Source organism: Chiloscyllium plagiosum, chromosome 9 (genome assembly GCF_004010195.1).
Source record: "Chiloscyllium plagiosum isolate BGI_BamShark_2017 chromosome 9, ASM401019v2, whole genome shotgun sequence".
Lineage (NCBI taxonomy): Eukaryota > Metazoa > Chordata > Chondrichthyes > Orectolobiformes > Hemiscylliidae > Chiloscyllium > Chiloscyllium plagiosum.
In genome coordinates, this window is record NC_057718.1 from 89,585,672 (window position 1) to 89,602,381 (window position 16,710).

General features: G+C 47.7%; 1 protein-coding gene across 1 annotated transcript in view; it reads right to left on the reverse strand.

Annotated features, from left to right (window-relative positions):
• syne1b (spectrin repeat containing, nuclear envelope 1b) overlaps positions 1–16,710 on the reverse strand; it is a 502,247-nt gene that overhangs the window by 369,157 nt on the left and 116,380 nt on the right. Inside the window, exons 27-35 of the mRNA XM_043696857.1 lie at positions 15,448–15,612; positions 11,463–11,630; positions 8,755–8,931; positions 8,044–8,178; positions 6,351–6,511; positions 4,862–5,012; positions 4,028–4,255; positions 1,936–2,034; positions 449–636 (exon numbers count right to left, since the gene is read on the reverse strand). Of these exons, the coding sequence (XP_043552792.1) occupies positions 449–636; positions 1,936–2,034; positions 4,028–4,255; positions 4,862–5,012; positions 6,351–6,511; positions 8,044–8,178; positions 8,755–8,931; positions 11,463–11,630; positions 15,448–15,612 (1,472 nt within the window). The remainder of the gene's footprint in view (positions 1–448; positions 637–1,935; positions 2,035–4,027; positions 4,256–4,861; positions 5,013–6,350; positions 6,512–8,043; positions 8,179–8,754; positions 8,932–11,462; positions 11,631–15,447; positions 15,613–16,710) is intronic.

Sequence of the window (16,710 nt, forward strand, 5' to 3'; positions counted from 1 at the left end):
CCTGAAGAAGGGCTTATGCCCGAAATGTCGATTCTCCTGTTCCCTGGATGCTGCCTGACCTGCTGCGCTTTTCCAGCAACACATTTCCAGCTCTGATCTCCAGCATCTGCAGACCTCACTTTCTCCTCGTATATGTGTGAGAGGTGTGTGCATATGTATAAGAGGTGTATATGGGTGAGAGGTGTGTGCCTATGTATAAGAGGTGTATATGTGTGAGAGGTATGTGCATATGTATAAGAGGTGCATATGTGTGAGAGGTGTGTGCATATGTATAAGAGGTGTATATGCACGAGGTGTGTGTGTAAGAAATATTTGAGTGTGAGAGATATATGTTAGTGTTTGTGTGTGTATGAGAGAGATGTGTGTGCGTGTGTGAGAGATATATGTTAGTCATTCTCGACAAAAGCTCTAACAATGGCATGGATGAGAATTTGACGGTGTTACTCACTTCTGCCAGAGCAACAACAGGTCATCCAGCACCACCTGTACTTGCTGGGCCTGATCTTGCACCCTCTCGTACTTCTGTTGCAGAGCGTTCAGCTCCTGAGCAGCTTCGTCCTTGTTGCTGACTCTGCGGACAGTTGTTGAGAGTGACGCCATTGGGGTTTTTATCTGCTCAATGGTCTGACAGAACTCCTGCAGCAGAGCAGAGCAGAGGAAACTCACTTCCAACAAAAACAACAACACCTTCCATGGATTGTGCATTGTCCATGGACATTTTCATCTACGGAATTCAGATCACAATTGCTGTTGTGCAACAGAAATATAACAAAATATGAAATCAGAGGGAATTTTTACAAGTGGAAGGATTTGAAAGAAAGTAAAGCACTGTAGAGATCAAAATAATTGAAAAGTCCACTCTATGACCACATTATATCAGTGGTGAAATTTAAAATCCTTCCAACTCCATTAGCCAAGATACAGGAGAGTGCAGGTGCAGGTCAAACACAGAGAGAGCCAAAATGAAAATTAGTCAATAGGAAAAGAGCTTGAACAGGCCTTTTATATTTTGTAATGCAGCAGCCATATCTTTTATTCATGCACAAAGGCAGGTTTTAAATGGGATAGCAACTTCTGGAAGGGCTGTTACATTATTCAAGTGAGGAAGGAGATTCTGAATAAAAGTGCTGCATTTTAAAAATGCGGTATCAAAGGATTTGGCTTGTGTACACTCAGCCGGATTAGAGATACTCCATAAAGTACAATTGAGAAAATATAATTAATGTCAAATGTTTTTGGTTTCTGGTATAAAAGAAACACATCCCGAAACGGTATGGATAATAAGGTGCTGCTCTTTCACTTAGCACGCAGAGACTTGCGGCAGCTTAAGGGGGCAGCTCACTGACCACAGTCTCCAGGGCAATTAGGGCTAGACAATAAAAACTCATCTAGCCAGTGATGGCCCCATCGCTGTAGATCAATAATAAAACTTATTATTGCTGGATCCGTGAATTATATATGTTTGGGGCAACATAGTGGCTCGGTGGTTAGCACTACTGCCTCACAGTACCAGGGACCCAGCTTCAATTCCAGCCTCAGGTGACTGTCTGTGTGGAGTTTGCATGTTGTCTGTGTGGGTTTCCTCCCACAGTCCAAAGTTGGGTGGGTTGGCGATGGGAAATGTAGGATAGTGTAGAGTGGTCAGTCTGGGTGTGACTCAGTGGGCCTGTTTCCACACTGTAGGAATTCCATGACCAATGTGCAGGCTTGGTGGATTAGCCTTGGGAAATGCAGAAAATGGGAACAGGGTGAAACAGGGATGCTGGTCAAGGGGCTTGATGGGCCAAATGGCCCACTTCCACATTGTAGGGATTCTATATAGAACTTTGTGTACGCTCTTGCAAGCCTCCTTCCAAATTATTTTGTCACAAAGACTTGTATTTCTCATTTTGGTGTCTCAGCCATTCCCCCCAAGCCGACCGTGCCCCTCCATACCTGGTGTGCCTGTATCAGCCGATTAGCTTCCTCTGCAGAGGAGCATTTGTTGCTTCTCCCCATCAAGGTGGCCTCTATGTCCGTCAGTGACTGCTGGACCTGCAAAAGGTGGGGAAAAAGAACAAAGGAAGTAAATACAAGATTGCCTGATTCAATAAAGCAAACATTTAAGGATTGATTTAAAGAAGACGAAGATTTTTCACATGCCTTCACTTTGCAGTAGAGTTTGGCATCTAAACCTTGACTGTGTCTGTGTGTGTAGGTGTGTGTGTGGGTGTGTGCATATGAGTGTGGTGTTATGTGTGTGTGTGTGTGTGTATGTGTTGTGTGTGTGTAATGCATCGTTGGTGACCATAAGGTGCAGGAGCAGAAATAGACCATTCAGCCCATCCAGTCTGCTCCGCCATTTAATGTCCTGTCCTGATAATCTTCAACTCCATGCCTTGCCTTTTCCCCACATCCTTTGATTCCCTTACTGATTAAAAACCTGCCGATCTCAGCCATGGAAACAGCCTCAGCAGCTCTCTGTGATGTTGAATTCCACGGATTCCCTACCATCTAACAGAAGAAATTCCTCCTCATCTATGTACTAAATGTGTGACTCCTCATTCTAAGATGATATCCTCTGGTGTTAGAATTTGCCACGCAGGGAAACAATTTCTAAGTATCTACTCTGCAAGATCCCAGAAGCACATTTCAATAAGGTCACCACTCATTCTTCCACATTCTAGCGAGTACAACGACTCAATCTACTCAACCTCTCCTCATAAGACAGCCCCTCCATTCCTGGTATCAGCGTATCAATTTTTTTAACAAGCAAAAATTCTGTTTCCTTTTCCATCTTTTTGGAAGGCTATTAGGCTCATAGAATCAATGTGGAAGCATGCAGATGTTGGGGATCAGAGTCGAGAGTGTGGTGCTGGAAAAGCACAGCAGTTCAGGATCCTGCTCCTCAGATGCTGCCTGACCTTGCTGTGTTTTTCCAGCACCACACTCCTGACAGTTGGCCCATCAAGTCCACACCGACACCCCCTCTCCCCCCCCCCCCCCCCACCATCACGAAGAGCATTTCATCCAGACACACTCCCTACCCTTTCCCGGGAACCCTGCATTTCCCAAGGCTAATCCAACTTTCTTCTTAAGATTCTGTACCTAGGTACTTGTACCTAAGATGGCACTTTGTGTGGCAACATTACACACTTTTCCCTGACCTCCTGTACTTTTGTACTTGAGTACACGTGACAATAAATCAAATCAAAACCTAGCCTGCACATCCCTGGAAATGGCAGTATGGCCAATTCACCATAACCTGCACATCTATGAACACAATGGGCAATTTACCATGGCCAACCCACCTAACCTGCACAGCCCTGAACACTATGGGCAACTTAGCATGGCCAATCCACCTAACCTGCACATCCCTGAACACTCTGGGCAACTTAGCATGGCCAATCCATCCTAACCTGCACATCCCTGAACACTATGGGCAATTTAGCATGGCCAACCCAGCTAACCTGCACAGCCCTGAACACTATGGGCAACTTAGCATGGCCAATCCACCTAACCTGCACATCCCTGAACACTATGGGCAATTTAGCGTGGCCAATCCACCAACCTACACATCCCTGAACACCATGGGGCAATTTAGCATAGACAATCCACCTTAACCTGCACAGCCCTGAACACTATGGGCAACTTAGCATGGACAATCCATCTAACCTGCACATCCCTGAACACTATGGGCAATTTAGCATGGACAATCCATCTAACCTGCACATCCCTGAATACTATGGGCAACTTAGCATGGCCAATTCACCCTAACCTGCACATCTTTGGATTCTGAGAGGAAACCGGAGCGTCTGGAGGAAACCCTCTCAGACACAGAGCGAATGTGCAAACCCCTCACAGACAGTGACCCGAGGGTGGAATCAAACCTGGGTCCCTGGCGCTGTAAGGCAGCAGTGAGCCAACGTGCCATCCCAAGCACTGCCCCCTCCAAAGCTAAAGATACTCAACATCCAACAGCAACACACAAAGCTTCACTCACTGCTCGAAATCACAACCTGACCGAGTGACCCTGAAGCGTCAGTACCTTTTTGAGGGCCTTGTCATGTTTTTGGTGCAGGGAGACTTGGTTCTGCAGTTCGCTGCCCAGCTCCTGGCTGCGTTGATGGAGATCTTCCCACTGCCTGGATATTTGGGTCAACCGGGCCTTGACACGAGCGATCTCGCCTGAGGTGACAAACTGGGCCAGTTTCTGCGACTCCTCTTCCAAGCTCCTCATCTCTTTTGACTTCGAGACCACGGCATCCACAAGAAGCTGTGAGTCGAGAACAAACATTAGATCGTTGTCTGTCATCTTGGAAGAGAAACTATAATTTGCTGCCTCTCCTGTCTTGTCTGGTTAGGGTTCAAAGTGAAAAGGTCATACTGTCATACTCTTTATAACAGTCGGAATGTCTCCTACTTTGTCCTATTTTGTGAGGTTTTACTACATTACAGTTGTGATAAAGGTTATGTGATTGATATATATTAATATCTTTTTTTTAGTTATTATACAGCATGGAAACAGACCCTTTGATCCAACTTGTCCATGCCAACCAAATATCCTAAACTAATCTAGTCCCACTTGCCAGCACTTGGCTCATATCCCTCTAAATCCTTCATATTCATATACCCATTCAAGTGCCTTTTAAATGTTATATTTGTACCAGCCCCCACCACTTCCTCTGGCAGCTCATTCCATACACGTACCACCCTCTGTGAGAAAAAGATGCCCCTTAGGTCCCTTTTAAATCTGTCTCTTCTCACCTTAAACCTATGCCCTCTAGTTCTGGTCTCCCCCAGCCTGGGGAAGTGAACCCTGCGTAGTTACCCCATTGATGACCCTCATGATTTTATATGTTTCTGCAATTAAGATTGGTACCTTAATTTTGGAAAGCTTTTCCTCCAGTGGGATGGACCAGTCCTCCACATCTTTCAGCTCCTTCTGCTTTTCCACCATCCAGTGGCCCAGTGACTCAAAGCTTGCTGATAAGCTCGCCCACAGAGCCCTGACCTCTTCCAGATGTTTCACACTGCAGCAGAAGAAGGAAGGCTGTCAGTGAAATCAGGATCAATCAAGTAAAATAAATCAGCTTGTTGGTTCTTCAGATCTCGCCTCACCAGGGTGTTCAGTAGTCACATGGAAGAATTATTGGAGAAGTGGAGGTGTGGAAATGTGTGAAAGGTATCCACTGAGTACAACAATGTCAAATCCCCCAGTTAGTTATTATACAAGTAGATATCGGGTAATTCGTACACTGGCTCTCAGCCCCTGACTAGGTTGATTTAACAATTTTCCCTCCAATGTTAATTCCCCTTCAGGATCCCTCCGAACACAGCAATGAGCTACAACCCTACAATCTCCATGGAACACTGTCCCTTCGCCATCCAGGGTCTGAGCTCTAGAATTCCCTAACTCACTCCATCCCTCTCTTTTCCTTAAAAATGCTCCTTAAGACATTCTTTATCACAGTTGGAATATCTCCTTCTTTGTCTTGCTTTGTGATGTTTTACTACGTTACAGTTGTGATAAAAGGGTACGTGATTTATGTGTAGTAGCATCTATTTTTTTGAATTTAGACTTTAAACTAGTGGATATTAATCTACTTTTTTGAAGAGATTAAATAATTAACTAGGTCAGTCTTTCCAGAACCATGATGTTAAATTGTATGTGCCTCCTGGAGTGTTAATGGACGTTTGTTTATACTATGGGGTTTTACAACAGGAGAGAGAGAACACTGAAAGACATTAGTTTACTTTTGGAGTTAAAATAATCAAGGATTGATTATAGCTTTAAAAATAACCCAGATATAGTGTGTGTGTGTGTGTGTGTGTCTGTGTGTGTGTGTGTACACACGCGTGCATGTGTGTCCATGTGTGTGTGCGCATACGCGCGTGCGTGCGCGTCCATGTGTTTGTGTGTGTGTGAGAGAGAGAGTGTGGCCAACAAATTAAAATGGCAGAACTCATTGAAGTCAGTGGGCTAAAAAGCTAATCCTTATAATAGACAACAGAAAGTTCATTATTCTAAGATTCAGGCACCCTGTGAATTTGGTCTTTTATTCTCACTGCCATATTTGACAAAATGTATTCCCCGAGATTAACTTCACTACAACTGGAGGGAGAGATTTACGACAAAAACTATATTTTTTACACACTTGGGCCACAAAACTGGGAGCTAGTGACTAAGTGGAGCAGAGATGATGTTAACAATTATGAATAGGTTCATTGGGTGGTTGAAAGAGACGGGGAATGAAGGGATATGGGATTAATGAGGGAACATGTGATGAAGAGGAGTGGAGGATTGGTTGAGCTGGATAACTGAAGCATTAACAAGATGAGAATTAACAATAAAACAAACGATCACGTACTGGCTTTGCAGGTTTGCCCGGACGTTTCCAGCCTTGTCTCTCAGCGTTCTGGACTGTTGCTGCAGGGACTGTTTACTGTTGGGACCCACTTTCAGGTTTTCCAATGTCTGTAAGAGACCCTCAGCCTGAGCTGCCTTATCTTCACTGTCTCTGCAAAGGGCCTGCGTGTACAAGCAATGGGAAAGCCATCAGGAATCAACAGGCATGGGAAGCACCTCACAGAATCCCGTTGGATCCACACCAGCCCTCCAAGGAGGATCCCACACTCTAAGCCTGTAATCCCACAGTTCCCATGGCCAATCCACCCTAACCTGCACATCTTTGGTCTGTGGGAGGAGACCCATGCACATACAAGAAGAGTGTGCAAACTCCACACACACAATCGCCCAAGGCTAGGATTGAACCCGGGTCCCTGGCGCTGTGAGGCAGCAGTGCTAACCATTAAGCCACCGTGCCACGTGACATAGCTGTGCAACAGAAAATACCCCAAGGTATCGCAGAAATCCTTATAATTTTCCATTGCCAGGAAAAAGGAATTGAGTTGGAGTGTATCATTTTAAAGTTATTTACATAGTTATTTAGGCTGGATCAATCGATTTCTGTACCTCTACAGTTACTGAGACAAGGAGGGGGCTCGGTGGCACAGGGGTAGCATCTACTGGATAGTAATCCTGATGCTCAAATCCCATTTTGCCAGCTGGAGGAATTGACAATTCAGGTCGTGCAAGGTGGAATTGACAGCTCTGCTCGGTAATGGTGAGCCCTGTGAAGGGGCCACTGGTTGCTTTTATTTCAAAATCCTTTTGGATTCACTCGTATCCTCTCCAGGTGATTCTGTTATAGCGGGTGTTTCATCAACGTAAATTTACCGTAACGCAATCGGCAAATTGGGGACGTTGTTTCCAAAGCATGAAGTTTGGAAACGTGTGTTGGCTGTAACACGATTTACATCGCCAACACTTGAAGCTCTGTTTCTAAAGCGCAATTTTTCTATAACGTGGGGTTGTATAAGAAAGCAACCATCACATTATAGAAGAACTACCTGTCCAGTCATTTGGTAGTGCAGATCATAGAATCCCGGCAGTGTGGAAACAGGCCCTTCGGTCCAACAAGTCCAGACCAACCCTCCAAGCAGTAACCCACCCAGACCCATTCCCCCACCTTATATTTACACCTGACTAATGGACCTAGTCTACACACCCCTGAAAACTACGGGCAATTTAGCCTAGCCAATTCACCAAGCTTGCACATCTTTGGACTGTGGGAGGAAACCAGAGCACCCAGAGGAAATCCACAGACACGGGGAGAATGTGCAAACTCCACACAGAGAGTTGCCCGAGGCTGGAATCAAACCCAGGTCTCTGGCGCTGTGAGGCAGCAGTGCTAACCACCCTACCTTGAATATTACTGGAAAAGTAAATCTTTTGTTGAAGCTTTGACAAAATGGAACTTTTCTCAGCAACACAAATATCCTTTCGAGGAGGAAATCTGTCATTCTGACCTGCTGCGGCCTACCCGCGCCTCCGAACCCACAGTAATGTGTGAGTGGCTCATAACCGCCCTCAGAAATGGCCCAGCAAGCCACTCAGCTCAAGGGTAACAGGACAACAAGTCTGAGCCGGCCAATGGCACTCACAGCCCATGAGGGAATTAATAAAGGATGGCACCGAATTCTCCCACTGCAAACACCCACCTTGGCTTGCTCCAGCTCTGAGCTGAGGCTCTCCAGGCTGCTGAACGAGCGATCCGTGCCCATTCCGGCTCGGTTCAGGAATTCCGTCAGGTCCGCCTTCTCATCTTCGAAACGCTGCCATTGGTTTAGTATCTCCTTCGGCACAAGGCAAAAGCAGCAGGTCAACTCTCGCGCCCACCACCCTGCCGCGTCAACCCACCATGGCACTGCCATCTCTCCCATCGGCAAGCACCATCGACAATCACCAGGCAAGCCTAGCCTCCTTCCTGGGCTCAGCAGCACCACTCTCAGTGCCAACTCCCACAACTGGGCTGGGCATCACTGTGGGCCAGTAGCCCAGAGGGCAGAAAGGCCCTCGCTATGGGAATGGCTCAGGACCTGCGTCTTCAGCCGCCAGCACCTCGCCTCCTGGTTTCCCCCTGAAGCCCCCAACTGCAAGGCTCGAGTGGGGGGGGGGAGGGATGGATGGGGGCATGAAGCTGCCATGTTTCTCAATGAGACATTGATCACCGCCTTCCATGGTAACTCCCTTGACCACTGGCACACCATGGTCGCATCGGGTACCATCCCTGGGGTCTCTCAAACCCACCACCTCCCCAGGGACAATGGGAAGTAAATGCATGGGACCCTCACTCCCCCCCCCCCCACACCCACCATCTCCCGGTTTGCAGTGCCACCCCGGGCCTAGCGGTACCCAGGACCGCTCCTTACCTCCAGCTCTCTCTGCTGTTCATCTGCCGCTCTCTCGGTCTCCTGGAGGGCTGCCTCCTGGCTCTGCAGCTCCCCCCGGGAGGACGTAGAGAGCTCGGCAGCCGCATGTAACTCCCTCCCGCGGGCCAGGAGCTGCTGGGCCTCCCGTCTCCTCACCGCAAGCCGTTTCGCTTGTTGCTGCAGAATCAACAATGCATTTAGATTGCACCGTCAGCACCTCGGAACGCTTCGACAACCGCGGGAACCGGATCAAGCCCAGGCCTCGTTGGGAGTTTCGAGCACGTCCAGATGGGAGGCAGGACGGTCCAGAGCTCAGGACCAGGAGGACTGAGGCATGGACGGCCATGTAGGGACAAGGGTGTGGAGTTTGGACAAGCTTTCGTAGTTCAGGGAACACAGGCATGTCGGAGGTTCGCGCAAACCCGAACAGGGAGGGACGGGGTGAGGGCAAGACTATCAAAGGTCTTGGAAACAAGGCAGAGAATGTTAAACAAGGAAGCAATAATGCTGGGCCCAGAGGTCGGGTAGGGCAGCGTGTGCAGGAGCGATGGGTGAGCACGTTTCACTGAGGGTCAGTGGAGGTTCAGGTGAGCTGAACATTACAGAGGGTGAAAGACTGGACACTAGCAGGGTGGGATTGAGAAGAGTCACGTTTGGAGGTTGGAGGAACATGGATGGGAGTTTCTATTTGCAGCTGGGCTGAGCCAGGGTGGAGACCGAAAATATTAAACATCTGCGTTTGTTTTTCGGGAATGAGCAGACACACCGGGTAACAGACTCGGTTATGAAGCATTTGCAAGACGACACGCCTGTAATGAATGAGACTCAAACCCCAAAACAAATGGCTTCAGGCTCACTCATCGCTAAATGCTGAGGTTTATCGGTAATTCCAAAGACTATACATTCTGTTTCCACTGTAGAAACACACATCTCCCGTCAGTATTGCTTTAGTTGACTGCAGTTTCACTTCTGAGTCTGAATGTTCGAGCATCATGTTCTGCGTGAGCAGACGCATTAAGGTGTGCATGGGGCGGTACTGAGGGAGTGCCGCACTGTCAGAGCGTTAGTACTGAGGAAATGTTGCATAGCTGGACGGTCAGTACTGAGGGAGTGCTGCACCGTCAGAGGGTCAGTACTGAGGGAGTGTTGCTCTGTAAGAGGTTCAGTACTGAGGGAATGTTGCACTGTCGGAGGGTCAGTGCGGAGGGAGTGCCGCATTGTCAGAGGGTCAGTACTGAGGGAGTGCCGCACTGTCGGAGGGTCAATGCTGAGGGAGTGCCGCACTGTCAGAGGGTCAGTACTGAGGGAATGCCGTAGTGTTGGAGGATCAGTACTGAGGGAGTGCCGCACTGTTGGAGGGCCGCACTGTTGGAGGGTCAATACTGAGGGAATGCCGCACTGTCAGAGGGGAAGTACTGAGGGAGTGTCACACAGTCGGAGGGTCAGCACTGAGAGAATGCTACGCTGTCGGAGGGTCAGTACTGAGGGAGTGCTGCACTGTCAGAGGGTCATACTGAAGGAGTGCTGCGTTGTCAGAGGGTCAGTACAGAGGGAGTGCCGTACTGTCGGAGGATCAGCACTGAGGGAGTGCTGCACTGTCGGAGGGTCAGTACTGAGGGAGTGCTGCACTGTCAGAGGGTCAGTACTGAGGAAGTGCTGCACTGTCACAGAGTCAGTACTGAGGGAGTGCCGCACTGTCGGGGGGGTCAGTACTGAGGGAGTGCTGCAATGTCAGAGGGTCAGTACTGAGGAAGTGCTGCAATGTCAGAGGGTCAGTACTGAGGAAGTGCTGCACTGTTGGAGGATTAGTACAGAGGGAGTGCTGCACTGTCAGAGGATTAGTACAGAGGGAATGCCGTATTGTCGGAGGGTCAGTACTGAGGGAGTGCTGCACTGTCACAGGGTCAGTACTGAAGGAGTGTCACACAGTTGGTGGGTCAGTACTGAGGGAGTGCAGCACTGTTGCAGGGGCAGTAATGACTCAGAGTCATACAACAAGAAACCAACCCTTCACTCCAACCAGTCCATGCTGACCATAATCCCAAACTAAACCTGTCCCACCTGCTTGCGCTTGGCCCATATCCCTCCAAACATTTCTTATTCATGGACTTATCCAAATGTCTTTTAAATATCGTAACTGTATCTGCATCCACACGTTCCTTGCCTGATGAAGGAGCAACCCTCTGAAAGCTTGTGATTTCAAATAAATCTGTTGGACTATAACCTGGTGTCGCGTGCGACCTCTGACTTTGTCCACCCCCAGTCCTTCATAAAACAAAAGTTACCCCTCATGTCCATTTTAACACTTTCTCCTCTCACCTTAAAAGTATGCCCCTTAGTTTTGAACTCCCCCACCCTAGGGAAAAGACACCTGCCATTCACCTTATCTATACCTGTCATGATTTTATAAACCTCAATAAGGTCACCCCGCCACTGCAGTGATAAAAGTACCAGCCTTTTCAATCTATTTTTATATCTCAAACCCTCCAATCCTGGAAACATGCTGCTAAAGCTTTCCTGAAACCGCTCCAGTTTAATAATATCCTTCCTATAAAATGGCGATCAGAACTATACTTATTTCAAAATCTTTAACTTGTGAGATGATCTCAGGATCTCCAGCGTGCTAAACCCCCTCCCCTAGTGACTCTTGGTGGTAGGCTCCTTCAGGAAAATATTCAGACATCTCTTTGCAGAGACTGGCTCAGTACCTGGTAATGCAGGTGGAGATCCCTTGCTTCTTGAAGATCCTTGGAATCCATCAGCCGCTCCCCTTCTGCCTGCAGTTGCTGCTGGGAGTCAGTAAGCTGTTTCAAGATGCTCTTGATCTCATCTGTGTGCTGAATGCATTCGCCCACACTGGACAACAGCTTATTGCACTGAGGGGAAGGTGATCGAGTTAGTTTTGAGTGAGATACAAGAGAGGAGAAAGTGAGGACTGCAGATGCTGGAGATTAGAGTCGAGAGTTGGGTGCTGGAAAAGCACAGCAGGTCAGGCAGCATCCCAGAGGCAGGAGAGTCGACGTTTCGGGCTTTCGATGAAGGGCTTTTGCCCAAAATGTGGACTCTCCTGCTCCTGGGATGCTGCCTGACTTGCTGTGCTTTTCCAGCACTATTCTCTCAACTGAGATACAAGACAGCCAAATGGTGCTACATGCATGTGAAACTGCATGAAGTGTAAAACCAAACTGCCTTCAGACGCTGCCATATTTTAAACATATTTCAAAAATTAAATATACCTTTTTAAAGAGGTGCATTATTAATTTGTCGTGCGAGCTGTTCAGTTAGAGTTTGACCCACGTCATTAGAAAGTGCGACTTTTCAAAGCACAAATGCAAATGAGAACAAAAGAACTAGGAGCCAGGAGGAGGCCGGGGAGGAGAGGGTGGAGTGGATAGGTGGAAAAGGAGCTAGGCAGGTCGGACAAGTCTGGAGGAGGCCGTCCAACCCTTCGAGCCTGCTCTGCCATACAATAAGATCATAGCTGATCTATTCGTAGACTCACCTGTTCCACTTACCTGTCCTCTCACTGCATCCCTTAATTCCTTTATTGTTCAAAGAAAAAACTATCTTAGCTTTAAAACTGTTTACTGAAGTAATGTCAACCAATTCACTGGGCAAGGAATTCCATGGATTTATAACCCTCTGGGTGAAGAAGTTCTTGCTCAATTCAGTCCTCAGTCTGCTCCCCCTAATCCAGAGGCTGTGCCCTCTTGTCCTAGTTTCACCCGGCAGAGGAAACATCCTCTTTAATTCTATCTTATCTATTTCCTTCATAATTTTGTATGTTCCTTTAAGATTCCCCCTTCATTCTTCTGAATTCCAATGTATATAATCCCAGTCTACTCAGTCTCTCCTCATAAGCCAACCCCCTCAACTCCGGAATCAACCCAGTGAACCTCCTCTGCGCCCCCTCCAGTGCCAGTACATCCTTTCTCAAGTAAGAAGACCAAAACTGCACACAATACTCCAGGTGTGGCCTCACCAGCACACTATACAACTACAGCATAACCTCCCTGCTTTTAAACTCAATCCTTTTTGTTATGAAGATGTGGAAGCACTATCCCTTTAAGAGAATTGAAAAGCTAGCAAGGCCGTGGAAAAGCACAGAGAGTACTGGAAAATTTAATACATAACAGTGGATTGAAACAACTAGCTAAAAGCTGCATTGCTAGGATACAAAAACAAATTTGAATTTGGCCAATCAGTTTAAATTATGCCCCAAGCTGCCAAAATCCAATTGAATGTGAAAAAAATAACGTTTCAACAACACTAAACTAATGAAATGATCTGATGTTTTGGGGTATAAATATCAGACATTTTGATCAGTTACCAAGAGTAGCAAAGAGGAGCTGACTCCAACAACCAGAGAGAGAAAGGTCTGCTTTCTTAAAGGGACCTTTATTTATCAAAGAGCTGTGAAGCAGAGTCCCTAAGAAGAAAAGAAGACAGAGGAACGTCTACAGGGGACACTCGGCAAAGCTGACAGGTGTTGAAACATGGGTCAAAACAAGGACTGCAGATGCTGGAAACCAAAGTCTAGATTAGAGTGGTGCTGGAAAAGCACAGGAGGTCAGGCAGCATCTGAGGAGCAGGAGCAGGAGGAGGAGGAGGAGGAGGCTCCTGGGATGCTGCCTGACCTGCTGTGCTTTTCCAGCACCACTCTAATCTAGACTGAGGTGTTGAAACATGATTATGTTTCTTTTGTAAATCATAATCGGGATTTTTATCGGGCCAGTATTGTAGAGGGGGAGCTAGAAGACAGGCTTAAGAGAAAGGTGCTGTAAATAATTGTTAGTTAATATTCTCTGTTAGACCTAAAGTTCTTAAATTTTTTACTTTAAATAGTGGGATAGTTCTTTGTCTCTGGAATTTTAACAGATTATATCACGGGGTGAATCTTATCTGTGTTGCTGGTCTGCATTAGCAGAGGGGTTTACCCCGTATCATAACACTTCAGCAATGAAGGACAAAATTCCACTTGCCTTCCTAATTGCTATAATCCCTACAGGGTGGAAGCAGACCATTCGGCCCATTGAGTCCACACCGACTCTCCGAAGGGCATCTCACCACTTCCCCCACCCTATCCATGTAACCCTGCATTTCCCTGCAGGAAGCTAATCCACACCTTCCTGAAATCATTCAATGTTTTGGTGTCGGCCAGGTTCTGTGACAGAGACTCCCACAGGCTCAGCATTCGGTTTTGTATATTCACCAACCTGCTATTTTCAGGATGAGTCAGAGCACCTCTTTCAGGTTCCACCGAGGCAGGTATGACGACAGCTTTTATCTGAAGGGAATCCCCAAAGTAAGGCAACGAGGTGACCTTTCTCAGAGGATGCTGTGCCATCTCTGTGTGCAGTGCCAAGCTGGAAAATGTGATGCAGCAGCAGAAATAATGGAGCTTTGTGCCTGCTGGGTATGATTGAGTTATCCATTTGGGTGCCAAGGATTCAGTGTACAGTTCTAAGCCATTGTGCAGCTGTGATTAAGGTGAAAAGATGTGCATATTTCTGCTCAGTGTTGAGATGAATTGGTGCATTCTGCTGAATAGGAAGCACCAAAATCTGGATATTTTCTGTTCAACTTTTTATTAACCATTTGGGACGGCACGGTGGCTCAGTGGGAAGCATTGCTACCTCATAGCACCAGGGGCACAGGTTCAATTCCAGCCTCGGGTGACTTCCTGTGTCGAGTTTACACATTCTCCCCATGTCTGTGTGGGGTTCCACTGGGTGCTCCCACTGTCCAAAGATGTGTAGGTTAGGTGGGTTACGAGAGTGGTGCTGGAAAAGCACAGCAGGTCAGGCAGCATCTGAAGAGCAGGAGAATCAACATTTTGGGCAAATGCCCTTCATCAGGAATGAAGCTGGGAGCCTCGGGGGTGGAGAGATGAGTGGGAGGGGGTGGGTGTGGGGCTGAGGGAAGGTAGCTGAGAGTGCAATGGGTGGGTGGGGGTTATGGTGATAGGTCATTTCCCCTCATCCCCACCTTACCCCAGTTCCAACTTTCCCGCTTAGTGCCGCCCTTATGACCCGTCCCATGTGTCCATCTTTCCACCTCTCCGCTCCACCCTCCTCTTCGACCTATCACCTTTACCCCCACCTCCATCTACCTATTGCACTCTCAGCTACCTTGCCCCCAGCCCCATCCCCTTCCCATTTATCTCTCCACCCCCGAGGCCCCCAGCCTCATTCCTGATAAAGGGCTTTTGCCCGAAACGTTGATTCTCCTGCTCCTCGGATGCTGCCTGACCTGCTGTGCTGTTCCAGCACCACACTCTCGACTCTGATCTCCAGCATCTCCCTTTCACTCAGGTGGGTTAGCCACAGCAAATGCAGGGTTACTGGGAAAGGGTAGGGGGCTGTTCACAAGGTTGGTGCAGACTTGCTGGGCTGAATGGCCTCTTTCTGCGCTGTAGGGATTCAGTGGTTCTGTGCTAACACCCACGCGATCAGCTTTTCTTTTGCACAAAGACCTTTAACGTGGTACCTTGCCAAATGCCTTCAGGAAATCTACTTTCTAAACTTGTGAAATGCTTTGGGAACAGGAAACAAACTTTACACCATAAAGATTAGTGGCTTGGGCGAAGCAAGGAAACACGGTATATCCAAACGGCACCACATTTGGAAGCACAGACACATAAAGTAAGTAATGTGAGGCCACATTAACGTCATATCACCAGCGTTCTCCTACCTCGTCCACTTGGGTCAGGAGCCTGTTGAATCCAGCTGTGAGTTTGGACAGCTCCTCATCTTGTCGTTGGGCTTCACTCTCTGAAGACACGACCCTTAGTGCAGCCAGTCGGGATCTCAACCACAAAATGTTTGCTTCCTCGCGGCTTGCCTCTTCCTTAACTCCCTAAATGCGAAAAAAAAACCCAAAACAGTACATTTCTACTCAGCATCCCCATTTCTGATTCGCCCCCGTGGCCTCATCCAACTCCTGCTCCGTGTTAAATCAGCCCAGCCCCACACCTCTCAATGACTCCAGTCATTCCTGGGAATCACCAGTTTTGTTCTCTCCAGCACTGGCGGCTGAACCTTAGCTCCCTCCATCTAAAAGCATGTGACCAAACATGGAAATTAACGGAACACTCAGCTCCTTAAATCCCTTCTGTCGTCTGACAGATGATGGCTAACCTGATTTTGCTTTCAATCCTGTCTATCCCTGATAGTCTCTGTCAATCAAGAAGCTGAATAATTCAGCCTTAAAGATACACAACGGCCCCCTTCCTTCACCTCTCTCTGGGGAAGAGAGTTCAGGCTCGCTGAGCTGTGAGACAAAATATCCTCCTTGTTGCCATCTTTCACAGGGAATGCTCTATTTTAAAGCTGCGTCATTAAGTTTTAGTCTCTCTCACCAAGGGAGTGATCGTGACTGTTACAAATCACCACTTATTCTTGTAAGCTCCAGTGGATACAGGCCCGTCGATTTCCTGTGGAAAAGGTTTCCCTCTTGAACGCACCATTCTCAATCTCTCTACCTCTCTCTCCCACTCTCTCTTTCCTCCTTAAAGAAGCTCCTTAATACTCACCCTCTTTGACCACGGTTCTGACCAGCAATCCTCACATCTTTCCGTACGTGGCTGAGTGTGTGCATTTTTGTATGATGATGTTCCAGTAACCTTTGTCCAGGTTATAGAGTCATGGAGTCATACAGCACAGAAACAGACCCTTCAGTCCAACCAGTCCATGCTGACTATAATAAGGAGAAAGTGAGGACTGCAGATGCTGGGAATCAGAGCTTAAAAATGTGTTGCTGAAAAAGCGCAGCAGGTCTGGCAGCATCAAAGGAGAAGGAGAATCGACGTTTCGCCCTTCTTCAGGAATGAGGAGGGTGTGCCAAACAGGCTAAGATAAAAAGTAGGGAGGAGGGACTTGGGGGAGGGGCGTTGGGAATGCGATAGGTGGAAGGAGGTTAAGGTGAGGGTGATAGGCCGGAGAGGAATGCAGATTT